We start from the raw sequence: 15286 nt of genomic DNA on the forward strand, positions 1-15286 counted from the left end.
TGTAAGTGTAAGAGTCAAGATTAAGAGTATATTAAGTAGGGATCATTTAGAGACAAAAATAAACGAGCATAGGTCCTTTGCGTAGGAAATGTCAAGAACATTTGCGAAAACAACTTCAATGCGAGTTTTATTTACTAACAAATGAAACGGGACTTAAAGACAGCGAAAGCCCGTGCAATCAAGTCACTGCGACATCACGTTGTCCCCAGTTCGAGACAAACAGGCCATATTGTTACAAATCGTCTCCAGTCCGCAATCTTGAAATTCGGTTTCTGAAATTAGGCAGCTTATAAACTAAGAGTGTCTGTCTGTCAGACAAGAGTAAGAAGCCAGTGCAGAGAGGCCACAGGCATCACACGAGGCTCAGGTAACTGGGCTATTGGATGGGGAGACGCATCTTCCCGAGACAAGGGAATTAACTGACTTTAAAAGTCAAGTTTCCACCCTTGCCGAACAAGGCAGGAATTTCTGGGCTCGGTCGTAGCGCCACCAGTGGCAATTACGGGTTATGTCTTTTCTATGGTCCCCCTACTGACCAATCAGATTCCACATCTTATATCATTTGCACTTGCTTCAAACAAAATGGCGGCGTCAGGTCGACGGGCCTTACCTCGCAAAGTGCATCATATCACTTGAGCACCTTGATTAAAAAAATGACAAGACTTGAAAAAAATATCTGTCGACGCGCAGTTAACAGTACACATGCTCTGCAAATCCTGCAATCGAACGAATTCGGCACTCCCATGTTGTTTCTGAACAGGATGTCGATATCGGTACGGAATTTTGATTGGACTCTGTATAGACTCGTTTGTCCAGCCAAAATATAACTCCTTAATTCTAACCTATTTCGGCAAGGGTGATAAACTGAACTTTAAAGTCAGTTAACTCCCTTGCCTTGGGAAGATGGGGAGACAGGGCGTCTTCATGTCTACAATCGTACATTTCTAGCAAGTCTTCTGTGCAAAGACAATACCGGTACATTTCCGGTATTAATAAATGCTGGAATATTGCTGGGTGTAGCGTAAACAACAATCAAAACAGATATAAGCATCGTTATGATTTTAACCACGTACCATTAAATTAAAACCAGGGGATATTATATGCACTACCCCCTGGCCAAACAGGATAGACCACAATACATACATATTTATATATACATGTCATAAATATCCACACGCTTTGAGTAACTTCTAAAGTTCCACGATATAAGAGGATGGGAGTTGACATTGGACACAATTACTAAAAAATAGATCACAGCTATTCATTTTCCCGAACTAGCAATTGTAAACACCGATAGTGAGAGAAACAGGAAGTAGATTCGCAATTCAATGGCCCGTTTCTGGGAAAACCTCGCAGTTCTTCCCCGAATCCTGTTCCTATCACAGACTGAATAATTAATCAACGTCGTAAAACGATGGGACTTATCACTTTCGCAAACTTCGATGTCGATTCCCCAAGATCCGTTCTCAAGTAATGATAGTCATAAAGTACACGTCCGCCTCAATAATGCCCAGTCATAAATGAATTATTAAAACAGAACAAAGCCCATGAGAAAACACCTAGACTAACGCTTCGTCTCTGAAAACATATACGTTTGGATGAAATACACAACCCGATTTAAACTGATAAGGAGCACCAGTGAAAATTGATATTCAGATGATATTGACACCAAACTGAAATACAGCAGTCTTGAGTCTGATATTGACACCAAACTGAAATACAGCAGTCTTGAGTCTGATATTGACACCAAACTGAAATATAGCAGTCTTGAGTCTGATATTGACACCAAACTGAAATATAGCAGTCTTGAGTCTGATATTGACACCAAACTGAAATATAGCAGTCTTGAGTCTGATATTGACACCAAACTGAAATATAGCAGTCTTGAGTCTGATATTGACACCAAACTGAAATACAGCAGTCTTGAGTCTGATATTGACACCAAACTGAAATATAGCAGTCTTGAGTCTGATATTGACACCAAACTGAAATACAGCAGTCTTGAGTCTGATATTGACACCAAACTGAAATATAGCAGTCTTGAGCCTGATATTGACAACAAACTGAAATATAGCAGTCTTGAGTCTGATATTGACACCAAACTGAAATACAGCAGTCTTGAGTCTGATATTGACACCAAACTGAAATACAGCAGTCTTGAGCCTGATACTGACACCAAACTGAAATACAGCAGTCTTGAGTCTGATATTGACACCAAACTGAAATATAGCATTCTTGAGCCTGATATTGACACCAAACTGAAATATATCCCTAAACCAACGACTCTCAAGACCAATAAACATTCTGTGCTAAGTTAGAGATAAATAAATGGAGGTTTCGATCACGCTTCAGAAACAAAGCTATGGTGGCTAATGGCGCCAGGGTATTTAGCATAACAGAGTAGAGATATAACACCCTGGCTCGTCGAGGATGGCATACATAACATGCTGTACAGAGTCTCAGTATCTATTATATACACAAAATATATGTATGTAGTCTAAGTATTGTTCTTATTTCGTAAAGATGGAATACAAATACAACCTAAGCTAAGTACTTTCTCTATGAAGGCATATATATACACTTTTAAGAAATTAATAAATATTTCATCTTCCATAAAGACAATATGAATACTTAGGGTAAGTATTGCCACAGTCTTGTACACAAAGTATGTCCTGATGGAAAACCCCAAGTGAATAACACAAAGACTTCACTAACAAATTTTTGCACATATTCATCACAGATTGTGATGCACTTGGACGAGGAAGCACAACACTCTACGAAATATACTACACAAAAGAAGTTATAGAACAATCCACTCTTTCAAATTACTATAGTTAATGGAAGAGTTGAGAGTTCTTTAACTTGTTTAGGGTAGTATAATATCAGCAATAATAGCTATCCTGCTTCCATAATATCCCTGATCACAACAGGGCCCACTTGCATAAAGCGATCTTAGTGCTAAGATGATCGTAACTCCCATACTTTAAGATAGGCTTACGATCGTCTTGGCGCTAAGATCACTTTGTGCAAGTGGGCCCTGGGTGGCGTTGTTCAAACAATCTTAGCGCTAAGACAGTCGTAAGTCTATGATAAGGTATGGGAGTTACAATCACATTAGCGCTAAGATCGATTTGAAAACAAATGCACCCTGGGCCCCTGTAACCATGGTAAACTGGGGTACCTGGTTGGGGCACTGTAGGGGTGAAGTCGGTACCCTCTTCGCTGCAGCATAGTTCAAAACTAACACAGAGAGTATATATTTCACATTTTATTAAAAATAAATTATTCAAGTTATATACACAACTCATCTACCTACATAACAAAAACAATCTATTTACAAAAGCAGATTTGCTACATCAACTCATTGGCAAAATTATTGCACAATTTGTCATCAATATCTTGGATCTTTGAGAACCTGGGTTCCACAAAGTGACCTTTGCACTGTGGTAAGCCTGAAAAGGCATGGGAGTTACGACCACTTTAGCGTAAAGATCACTTTATGGAATGTCACTGGGTCAATAGCCAGGTTCATTAAAAGTAACAAAATTATCATGATTATTTGGTATTGATGGATTATTGGAAAAACAATATCTAACTTGAATTTACTTCTGTGAAAATTAGGTAAATAACTTTATTAAAATATATTAAGTTTATTTATGTAGAAACAACTTTAAACTTAAGGCCAAATTGTTTATATTGTAAACAGACTTTTTTTCCAAACAAATTATCCTATTTTTCATATCAAGTTCTCTGCATCTGTTGGTTTAGATTAGACACTACAGCAAAATCTGTATAAAATGCAGGACATTTTCCATGGTATAACTATTCACGTGTTCTCTTGTCACAGAGCCGTGACAATATTAGCTGTATTCAGTGACCAGAGATTATTCATACTTTTTCTAAGAGTTTTAGAAACCGTGTCATATCATATTGCTCGTCAAAACTAGAGTGGTCAGGAATATCAAATATATTTAAACTATTTTTATCTACTTTTTTTCCTCCTCTGGTCTGTCATTCAATAAATGAAAACAAGTATGAGCTAACAAGTTTTTAACATTAAGATGAGGGCTATTTTCTCAAAATTGTCTGCAACAGCCTCGATTAACTGCCAGTGACAATGTTTTGAAAACATCCCATCTTAACTTTGACTTTTAATTATTTAGTGCAATTCATAAATAATTCAGAAATTTCAAGTAAAATGAATTTCAAGTTAGTTAAGCTTTGAATTTTGATCAAGTTGAACAGATATTTTAAAGCATACACAGATGGACAATATTTGTCATATGCTCATAAACCCAAGTGAGCTAAATTAATATTTATGATGGGGGAAAGCACAACTTTGAACCCTCAGTGAAAAGAGCTGATGCTTTGGGGACTGGGACATGAGAAAACGTTTTCCTTCACGATTTATCTATAAATAGATATTTTTTAAATATTCATAACAAATAGTAATATTTTAAAGGCTAACATAAACCAAAGATCCAAGATCAACACTGACACGTCATCACATGAAATGGCTGAATGTAGGTGGCGCTGAACGGAATTACGCCTGGTGTTGGACCCTTAACACCAAGATGCCGAATATTTATCGACATCAACTGCTTTGTGAATGTCTTAGAACTTCAACTGATCACATCGTCTCAATTGTCTATAGGAGTCCTTTGATTAGTTTTCATGGAACCTCAACTCCGAGAAGAACCACGGCTTCATTTGCTGTCTGGAAGGTGGCCTCTCATTGGCTGGTGTTGTGGTTCCACATTTCTGATTGGCTTGCACTCAGATCAGACTGCACAGCTCTAATATCCCTCGGGCTGGCCTTGGAGTGTCTTTGTATCAACTACACACGGGTAGTTATGGTGTTTTCCTCATCAAAATGAGAATCTCGAAATTTACCAACTCTGTCGTAAAGTCGGCTTTCCTCTATCGCAACAACGGCTCACCAGCAATGCAGAAATCATCAATCATCTGTAAAGATAAGGAAGATACATAAGTATATGTATTACACTTAGGTCTTTTTTCAAAGTTCCTTTAATTCGATCGTTTTTTAACTAGTCAGTGACAAAAAAAAGAGATGAATAAATCACATTGACAGGTAAATATTTACATATTAAACTTGGTGTATGTTCTTGTCAACGTACATCTTCATCTTCATCCTCTGTGTCATCCTGCAAGCTGGAACAATCGGCGCCATGGGATTGGAGAATTCCGACAACATCTCCGAACTTTCTTCCTGCAGCCAGGACAATGGGGGTCAGCCCACCGTATGTACAACTGTCAAGGTTAAGGCGTTTGCATCCAAGGAGAAACTCCAGCAGAATTCGGTTTCCAGTCTCAGCAGCATAATGAAGAACAGTGCGACCACTTTTGCCATCCTGCAAAGACAGAATTACATATAAAAATTAATTCAAAACTAAGATGTTGGGTTGAACAATACATCTTAAATAGATCTCCTATTTAGGAAAATAATGACCAGAGAGAGAAGACAGTGTATAACAGACAAAATGATGTTGACTTGTTTGTTTCTGATGTGAGATTAGCTTACCTGGGCGTTAACTTTGGCTGCTTTCTTGATGAGCGACTCCATGACCCTTGTGTGTGTTCCAAGGGCGGCGAGATGAAGACAGGTGTGACCTAAAACAAACAAGTCAAAACATCAGCATCATCATACAACTGTTAGTCCGCATGTCTAATTGTCTTGATTCCAGATTTGGTGTTATAACATCAATATTTCACAATAAACTCGTAGATTCAATAATGATTTACACTGAAATGCATGGTACTTTTATATATTTACCTTCATAATTTTTGGCTTCGAGGTCCTGAGGTACCCTCTGGTAAGGGATTTCGTATTTGTTTTCTAGTGTTTCTTCATAGCAAACTGGTTTCAACAAATGGTTGACAATCTCCTGGTAACCTTCGCGGGTTGCTATGTGAAGGGGTGTGTTGCCATGGAGATCTCGAACATCAACAGAAGCACCAGCAGCCATCAGTCTCCTGACAATCTTCTCCTGTCGTGTGATGACGGCAAGGTGAAGGGGAGTTTGAAGAAGAGTGTTGACCAAGTTTAACCATTCATGATTTGGTGCCAAGTTGATCAGCTGCAGTGCAATTGACTCAGCCAGTTGAATGATTGCCATGTGAAGTTGTCTGTAAATCAAAGTATCAAATAAATATCTCGCTCATATGTTAAATTAATAAAAAATATTTCCAAATGTACATTTTCAAAAATATCTTTTCCTGTGTAATATTATATAAACGATAATGTCACCTTGTTCCACGTGAATATATAAAATGTAAAACACGTACTTAAAAAAATATGATTGTAAATTTAATCGATAAATACGGACTTAATTACCCCGGGAACGCCCCCATTTTTTAAGTTGCATAAATTCCCCATCATCAATGTAAGCCCTATTACTGATCTCAGCTGGGATTGTTTGGCTCACGTCACCAGGACGCTAAATGTACGCCCTGACACAAACGGCTATCTATGACGCATTTGGACTTTCCCGTGATAATAGATCTCTAGGTTCACTACATCGCATTTTGGGACTTTCCACCGCGCTATTTGCGAACCCACGTAATAACCGACACACAAAGGAGACTTTGACCTCCATGGCTGCGCAAAACTTTACTGCGCATATAACCTCGCTTCAACGGCCCGCTGCACTGACTTGCGCCTCCATTAAACTACAGCAGAGCATAACCCTTTGTCCCTTTCGTGTGCATTAAAATAAGTAAAATTAAGAACAATGAATAAACATTTGCACTTACGTGTCGCCATCGTCGTCTTGCATGTATGCTTCTATTGCTTCCTGTGAAATCCCGGGTATGTTGACAGGACCTCCTTCTTCAACTGACAAACCCAAATCTCCCCATGTTTTGTGAATGTCTGTCATAGATTTACTGTGATATCCATCGTCTTCGTGGTGTGTTTCCAAGCACTTGTTGTATTCAGACGTAATTTCTGGCTCCGAAATCTGCATCTTGTTAATTTCCTCAAGTAATGACCCGTCCACCATCTTATTGTCACAAATATCGTCCACCGACTTCAAGCTCTGTTCAAATGAAAATATCCCAGAATCCTCTCTTTGTCCCTCCGTCTTCGCCGAGGAGTTATTTAACTTCTTGATTTCTTGTCGAATATTCTCAAACCCACAACGCATTCTTGCTTGTGAATTTGGCTCAACCATCGCGCAGTCAACTTGAAGATCGTCCTTGTCCTCCATATTGACACAGTCGGTAGTGCGGTACATGACTACGTGTCTGTTCTGTAGTAAAGCAAGTGTTGCTGTTCCAGTTAACAAATCGGATAGAACTTCAGTCCACTGTTCACAAATGTACCCTTGAGACTGAGTACACGGGTGTTATATACAATATGGTCGGTAAAACCCGAACACCAAACGGAATTGAGACCAGGATATTCACTAGCCCAGGTACTGAGCGGGCTGCAATTCACGTGACATATAGGGCCTTGTAAGGAAGAAGGGGAATCCCCTTAGTTGTGTGCAGTCATTGGCTGGGCGTTTGAGCGTACTCAAGCGTGTAGCTAATACCAGTTAAGTAAGACCTTCTTGAATGAATGCACTAAAATTGACTACTGTTCATATTAATGGTCTTTTATGTCAAAGTGACAATAATATCAAAGCCCTAGGTAAAATTCACGCAGCAGTAAATATAATTAACTGAGACACACACTTGTTGTTTAGTTAAATTAGTTAATAGTATATATATGTTGTCTCACAAGGAAGCGATTCACATGAAATAAATCTGATATTAAGATAGTAAATATGACACCCTGCAGTCAAAAATATTTTACAAAATCTACAACGTTAAATAAATTCTTGGAAAAGTACAACTGAATCTGAAATAATGTTCGTTTTCCTAATATAACTTTCTAATCAACATGGTGGGTTTTATACAATGCGTTGTGATAGAACGGGTGTTAAAAATGTCTTGATTTTTATCAAAACCATTTCTTTCTTACCGGGAATTTGGTGCAGCTTGGCAAGTTTCGCATGGGGTATTGATTTTCAACGCAGAAGAAATGGTAAATGAATATCCGCGTGGCTATATTTCTCTATGTTTCTCAATTAAATTTTAATCGTTTTTATCCACATTTTGTTATGCAAATTTATTAACATTAAGCCCCATTGCAACCTCTCTGTGTGAGTTTGACTGGTTATGTGTCAACTCACTTTCAACTCAGGTTAGTTTAGACCGCCGACCGGTCAAGTCACCGCGTGGGCGACCATGACCGACTCATTCATCATTCGGATTCATCATTTAACAACTCTCATTTGTCTACAACCTACACAAGCCCCGGAATGACACGAGTGGTCCCGAATGGGTCGGAATGTTGAATTGTCCAACGGGTTATATTTGAACTGGGGAATGAACCAGAGCCGGTGTAAGACTACTTGATCATGTCAATATGTGTGTAACAATTATTAAATATGGGATTGGCTCGATGTGGGCGATACGTAATTTTTTATGGGATTATGTACAGTGACCGTTCTGTATTTCTGTCCATATAGTGTATAAACGGCAGTGATACATATTTTATAGTTTATTATAATATCTTGGGTAACCCGTTTTTATATGTCACACGAAAACAAATATTTCTGTATGTATTCCGATACTATGGGCGTCTCATCCAAAGATTTATGTGAAAGTACGCAAAATTTCAAAGTTTCATTTGAGTACCCCTTCACTGAAAATGGCGTTATAAATAGGCAAAAGAACCACACCTTTCTCTGTGACAGAGTGATTGAGAGAATACAGTTTACTGTTATATTCCGGCCACATCAACCCCAGGGCCGGTCACCACCAATGGACCTCACATGCAACTGAGCACGTGTGGGGAATCGAACACGGGCCATCCGTGCTACCCACACCCTCGTAATTACAGAATCGTGCATTCTGCTTGAACATAACTTACGGCCCGTGAAGATCCGGGGTAGAATAGGTCCTCAGCAACCCATGCTTGTCGTAGAAGGTGACTATGCTTGTCGTAAGAGGCGACTAACGGGATCGGGTGGTCAGGCTCGCTGACTTGGTTGAATCATGTCATCGATCCAAATTGCGTGGATCGACGCTCATGATGTTATTCATTGGATTGTCTGGTCCAGACTCGATTAAATACAGACCGCCGTCATATAGCTGGAATATTGCTGAGTGCGGCGTAAAACAACAAACAAACCAACTACTTGTGGGGAATCGAACCCGGACCATTAGTCAACGTTCAAACAATTATGCTACCGCACACCCTCTTAATTTCAGAATGAAAACATGAGTCGTACACTTAGCTTGAACAATACATCACACGTTATGATTTTGATCAATCTGTAGGCATATCGTTTTCCTGTATATTAACAGCTACACCTGCACGTGCTATTTTAGTTCGTACCAATAGATTAATCAATGTTGTAAAAAGTCTCACTGAAAACTGTTAGCATTATCACTATGCTCCATTTTCTTATCACATCTATTATTGTACAGTAGCACTAGCGGTATACGGGGGCACGGGTGGCCCAGTCGTCTAAGGCGCCGCGATTCGCTGTGCAGAGTTGCGTCCCTTGGGCACGCCAGAAACCTATGATTGTGGGTTCGCCCCAATTATGTTTCTAGGTTTGTCAGCACCATACCCGTGCTCGTGGGTTTCACCGAAGTGGTTAACGTCTGAGACATCACTTCGGGCATTCCTCCCACATTAAGCTGACACGCCGCGATATAACTGGAATACTGTTAAAAGCGGCGTTAAACCTAACTCACTCACTCACTAGCGGTATACAATGTATCACGCAGAGTTGCTTCCCTGAGCCGTTCAAGGACCCGCTGATCACGGATGCGAATACAAGATTCGTCCTTCTTATGACGTTTATCTGTCGGCCCAAAACCCGCTCGTAGACCATAATCGTCATTATTATTGAAATAATAACCTTCTCGATTCATCATCATCATCATCATCATTGTCCCAACCAGCATTGCTGCAATCGTTCTTCTCGATTCATCGTGATGATTACCACCACCAGCATCATCATCATCATCATTTATAGCTGGTATCGATCTAATTATTTCCTTTACTTCATTATCTACGATCTTGCGTCATCCTCGTCGTCAGTATCATCACTGCCGTCGTCATCCTCGACCTTCTTGTTTCATCAACTTTAAGATCCATTATTAGAATAACATGACGTTTAACTCCACAAAATATGTATTATTAATTATGGTTCATGTTGCAAATATGTCTTACATAACAATCTTGATTTCATGTTCATTCAATTGATCATTTCTTACCTTCGGAATATAAGTAACAATGGCGGAAGTGTTAGTCAGAACTTAAGGAACTTCTTCGGAATGTAATCTCGACGACATAGTATCACCTACTCCTGCACCATGACCGTGGAATGTATTTATTTTATGAAAAAATAATAATCGAGAAACGCATACAAAAGCAAGTCTAGCCAGTTCAAGCTAGCTTTATTCCCCAACTTAGGGATTTTTTTTTTTTAAAGTCAAGAAGGATAGTGTGTAATATAAGATTTCAGAGACTAAATGTTAGTCTAAGTATCACCCAGGTTTGCCCTGTATTTCCCCACGAGAGAAATGATGCTGAAACTTGTTCTCACGAGACACTAAGAGTTGTACTTCCTTGCATCGTTTACTTTTTTTAATTATTAAATTTTCCAATTTTTTTTAATGATAACACTATTCTTCAGTAATCTGTGATAAGCCCCTTGTCGCCTTTCTTACATTTTGAATGAATTTACAAAAAAAGAAATTTGAACTTAAACGTTTAGAGGTTTGATTTCAGGAGTATACATGTATATTTCGATACTTTACGAGTATTTTGATAGTTCATGAGAATAAGTTGATACTTTATATATTCATATATATGATATTTGGGAGCTTGATGAGTATAATTCGATACTTTACGAGTATACTTCCAACCTTCACGAGTACATTTTTATACTGCAAAAAGTAAATAATAATACTTTGCGGGTATACTTTAATTATTTTAACTTCATGGGTATACATTTGCATACGTCATGAGTATACCTTCATACTCCACAGCGTACTAGTTTACTCGTTACTTAATGGGAATATTGTGGCAGTAGTGACAGCAAGTATACTACTTCCCAAATCATATTTGGGGCTTTCGTGTTCTATATTTAGCAACGGGAATCCCCGGAGGTGGAAAATTTGTGATCGTTTACACTCGAGGGCATATCTCGTGCTAGGGGTCACGTTCGGGTTTTATCCCCGAACTTTCAGATTACCTTATGTTGCAGTCAAATGTTTTGTAGAGAAATGCATCATTTGGTAGATTCTGGGACAGACAATCCAGTGAATAACATCATGAGCATCGATCCACGCAATTGGAATCCGATGACATGCATCAACCAAGTCAGCGAGCCTGATTCCGTTAGTCGGCCCTTACGACAAGCATAGTCGCCTTTTACGGCAAGCATGGGTTACTGAAGACCTATTCTATCCCGACCCCTTTAAGTGACAAACCCTACAACTCATTGATCACAGACAAAGGCAATGCTATGTTGTTTGTTTCAAGTATAGCCTTTAGACCAGTGATCCCCAATGTGGAGGAAACAGATTGTACTTTAAACCTATAGACAGTGTTTTGTATTATGTGTCATTAACGGGGTACCGCACATGTGCATTCGTCACCACTCGCCCCTTTCCGTAACCTGCAAGAAGGTGCGGACTTGTACAGGAATAACACGAGTTGGTCACGAATGGCACCATTCGTGACCAACTCGTGTTATTCCGGGACAAGCCGAATAGCGACTCGTGCCCCTCTCGTGGCCATTTCTGCGACCGGGTTCCGTCATAGCGCAAACGGGCATACCTAAAACAATTGTCAACTCGTTGATGCAATTTAAAGCACATCGGGACATGCTGAATTATACAGTATGATTGAACACATTTAACTGTATCTTGGGATATTTTTAGATGTAAGATGTATGTAAAATCAAAATTTATTCCTGAGGGATTCTTTGACGAAGAACTTGAAGTCATACGCGCATTCTGATTGGTTTATCGTATTTTCGCACATAACATTCATCCATAGGGGGACGAGTCTTCTTGCAGGTTACGGAAAGGGGCGAGTGGTGACGAATGGAATGGCACGTGTGACGCTTGAGTTGTCGTTCTTGTTATAATGGACCCTATTTCAGGCGATCCACCTGCATTTTGTATTTTGCAACTAAGTGACGCTTATAAGAAGAAAGGGCTTCACATGGGGCCTCAGTTCGGAGTTAATAGTGTTAACGACTTTTCAATGTCTGTGTAATTATCCTATTGGAAAATGTAATGCAAGTGTTTCGCTTTTGCCAAATCCCTGTGGCTAATTAAAGAGAATTAAAACAGAAAACAAATCTAAACAATGCCGTTTATTAAGCTCCACCCATAGAACAGAGTTCAAGAAGAACCGAATCATTGACAAGAGTGAGTGAGTATGGTTTTATGCCGCTTTCAGGAAGTGAGTGAGTGAGTTGGGTTTAACGCCGCTTATAACAGTATTCCAGTTATTTCGCAGCGTGTCAGCTTAATGTGGGAGGAAAGCCCGAAGTGATGCAGGTCTCAGACGTTTACCACTTCGGTGAAACCCACGAGCACGGGTATGATGCTGACAAACCTAGAAACATAATCGGGGCGAACCGAGATTCCCAAGGGATGCAACTCTGCACAGCGAATCGCGGCGCCTTAGACGACTGGGCCCCCTGTGAGAAAGCCCCAATATGGTTCATAACTGACAATGCCAAATCTTCAAATGGTAACGCTATAAAAGTCCACCAGCACGCTGTGACGACATGCCTCATGTCCTCAGGATAATTCCATACGCAACTTGTGATTTTAAATCCTCATATATATAATCACCACTTCCAAGCATATCAAGAGAAATTCATTACTATCATAAAACAACTTACAATTCATTCAAAATGCCTAAAGGTTTCAAATATTCCCCGAGAAATCCTCGTCGTTTATGGAAGTAAATTAAGATTTTATATCTATTGCCGTCATCTGGTTTTTTTCCGGGTTGGTTTTTCCTACACCAGCTGAGTATTATTGTTTTACGAGGTCTTGTCCACAAGGAAACTATACCAGCCTGTAGCATGTGACTGTGACTTTATGCTGCACCCTAACCCACATATTTAATTTACGCGGCATAATAAAAGTAAATACATTGTCTATTGCGCCGTATATATATGCGCTAAAGGGCGCTCACAACGCGACACAATTACCCAGTCAATGGATCAGTCAAATTGCATTATCAGCTCCCTGGGGAGTATACAATCCAAGCTGCTAGAAGCCTGTAGGTTTCGCATACACATTACCGTCCATCCTACCGGGTACCCATTTGCTGCTAAGTGAACAGAGGCATATTTTGAACAAAGTTACTTGCCTGAGAACACATGTCACTGTGTTTCAGTGTGGGGCAGGAAGGACCCAGGACATGAACACATACACATTATCAGCATAATAACGACACCCGTCGTTCACCTACATTATAATCGTTGTGGGGCGGTCGGGTAGCCTAGTGGTTAAAGCGTTCGCTCGTCACGCCGAAGACCCGGGTTCGATTCCAGACATGGGTACAATGTGTGAATGTGCCCATTTCTGGTGTCCCCCGCCATGATATTGCTGGAATATTGCTAAAAGCGGCGTAAAACCATACTCACTCACTCAGTCAGTCAGTCAGTTATAATCGTTGTGACCAAAGTTTTGTTTGTTTGTTGTTTTACGCCGTACTCAGCAATATTCCAGCTCTATGACGGCGGTCTGTAAATAATCGAGTCTGGACCAGACAATCCAGTGATTGATATAAGCATCGATCCAGGCATTTGGGATACGATGACATGCATCAACCAAGTCAGCGAGCCCGACCACCCGATCCCGTTAGTCGCCTCTTACGACAAGCATAGTCGCCTTTTACGGCAAGTATGGGTTGCTGAAGACCTATTCTAACCCGGATCTTCACGGGTAGTAGCAGGTGTGATGAGGCCCTTGCGGTCAACATGATCCACAGAATGCAGGACATGAACAATGCCTCTCGAAATCGTTATGAAAGTCATCCGATGTGTACATATGAAAGTTATCTGATGAATGCATATGAAAGTTATCCGATATGTTCATATGAAAGTTATCCAATGTGTTCATATGAAAGTTATCCGATGAGTACATATGAAAGTTATCCAATTTGGTATATGAAAGTTATCCAATGTGTGCATATGAAAATTATCCGATGTGTGCATATGAAAGTTATCTGATGTGTCCATGTGAAAGGTATCCAATGTGTGCATATGAAAGTTATCCAATGTGTGCATATGGAAGTTATCCAATGTGTGCATATGGAAGTTATCCAATGTGTGCATATGGAAGTTATCCAATGTGTGCATATGAAAGTTATCTGATGTGTCCATGTGAAAGGTATCCAATGTGTGCATATGAAAGTTATCCAATGTGTGCATATGAAAGTTATCCAATGTGTGCATATGAAAGTTATCCAATGTGTGCATATGGAAGTTATCCTATGTGTTCACAATGAATGCTATCCAATGTGTACCTATGAAAGTTATCCAATGTATGCATGTGAAAGTTATCCAATGTGTCCATATGAAAGTTATATAATGTGCTCACATGAAAGTAATCCAAAGTGTGCATATGAAAGTTATCCAATATCCAGATGAAATTTATCCGATGTGTGCATATGAAAGTTATCCAATGTGTACATATGAAAGTTTGAAAATAACTGTAATATGGTGAAATATATAACGGTTAACGTTCAAGTACACTCTCCATACACCAATTCATTGGAATCTATTACGCGTACCCCCCCCCCCCCCACACACACACCAAGAGCTACTTCAGAGCTGATTAAACAAGAATTGGGCAAACCTTAGAAATTGTGAGTATTGTGTGTGTGTGTGTGTGTGTGTGTGTGTGTGCGTGTGTGTGTATGTGAGGGGGGTCACCAAATATTAACTTTGAGCTACCGATTTTTACAATGTATGTCTAATAACCTTTATAGAATAGCCATGATATTGCTAAGAGCGGCGTAAAACCATACTCACTCACTCCTTTACAGTACTTGAGAACATAACAATATTTTCTGCAAAGAGGGACATTAATAATGTCATAATTTCTGGATGTATTTTCATATCCCATTTATGTTTACGTTTAATGTGTCTGGAAAGTTCATTAATATAGAATGAGAAGGGAAATGGCACACATCCTTGTCGCACACCTGTAAAAACCACTGAAT

At 39.6% G+C, this 15286-nt stretch overlaps 1 protein-coding gene across 1 annotated transcript; it reads right to left on the reverse strand.

Moving 5' to 3' along the window:
- Positions 1-3255: 3255 nt before the first annotated feature.
- On the reverse strand, positions 3256-7421 carry LOC139442223 (NF-kappa-B inhibitor alpha-like). The gene is made up of 5 exons (XM_071223006.1): positions 6775-7421; positions 5795-6147; positions 5543-5631; positions 5139-5372; positions 3256-4965 (listed from the first exon to the last, which is right to left on the reverse strand). Exons 1-5 carry the CDS (start codon positions 7254-7256, stop codon positions 4921-4923), a joined length of 1203 nt encoding a protein of 400 aa, XP_071079107.1. The 5' UTR covers positions 7257-7421; the 3' UTR covers positions 3256-4920.
- Between the last annotated feature and the right edge of the window lie 7865 nt (positions 7422-15286).

Source organism: Haliotis cracherodii, unplaced genomic scaffold, assembly GCF_022045235.1.
Source record: "Haliotis cracherodii isolate W230 unplaced genomic scaffold, xgHalCrac1.p SCAF_5, whole genome shotgun sequence".
Classification (NCBI taxonomy): Eukaryota; Metazoa; Mollusca; class Gastropoda; order Lepetellida; family Haliotidae; genus Haliotis; species Haliotis cracherodii.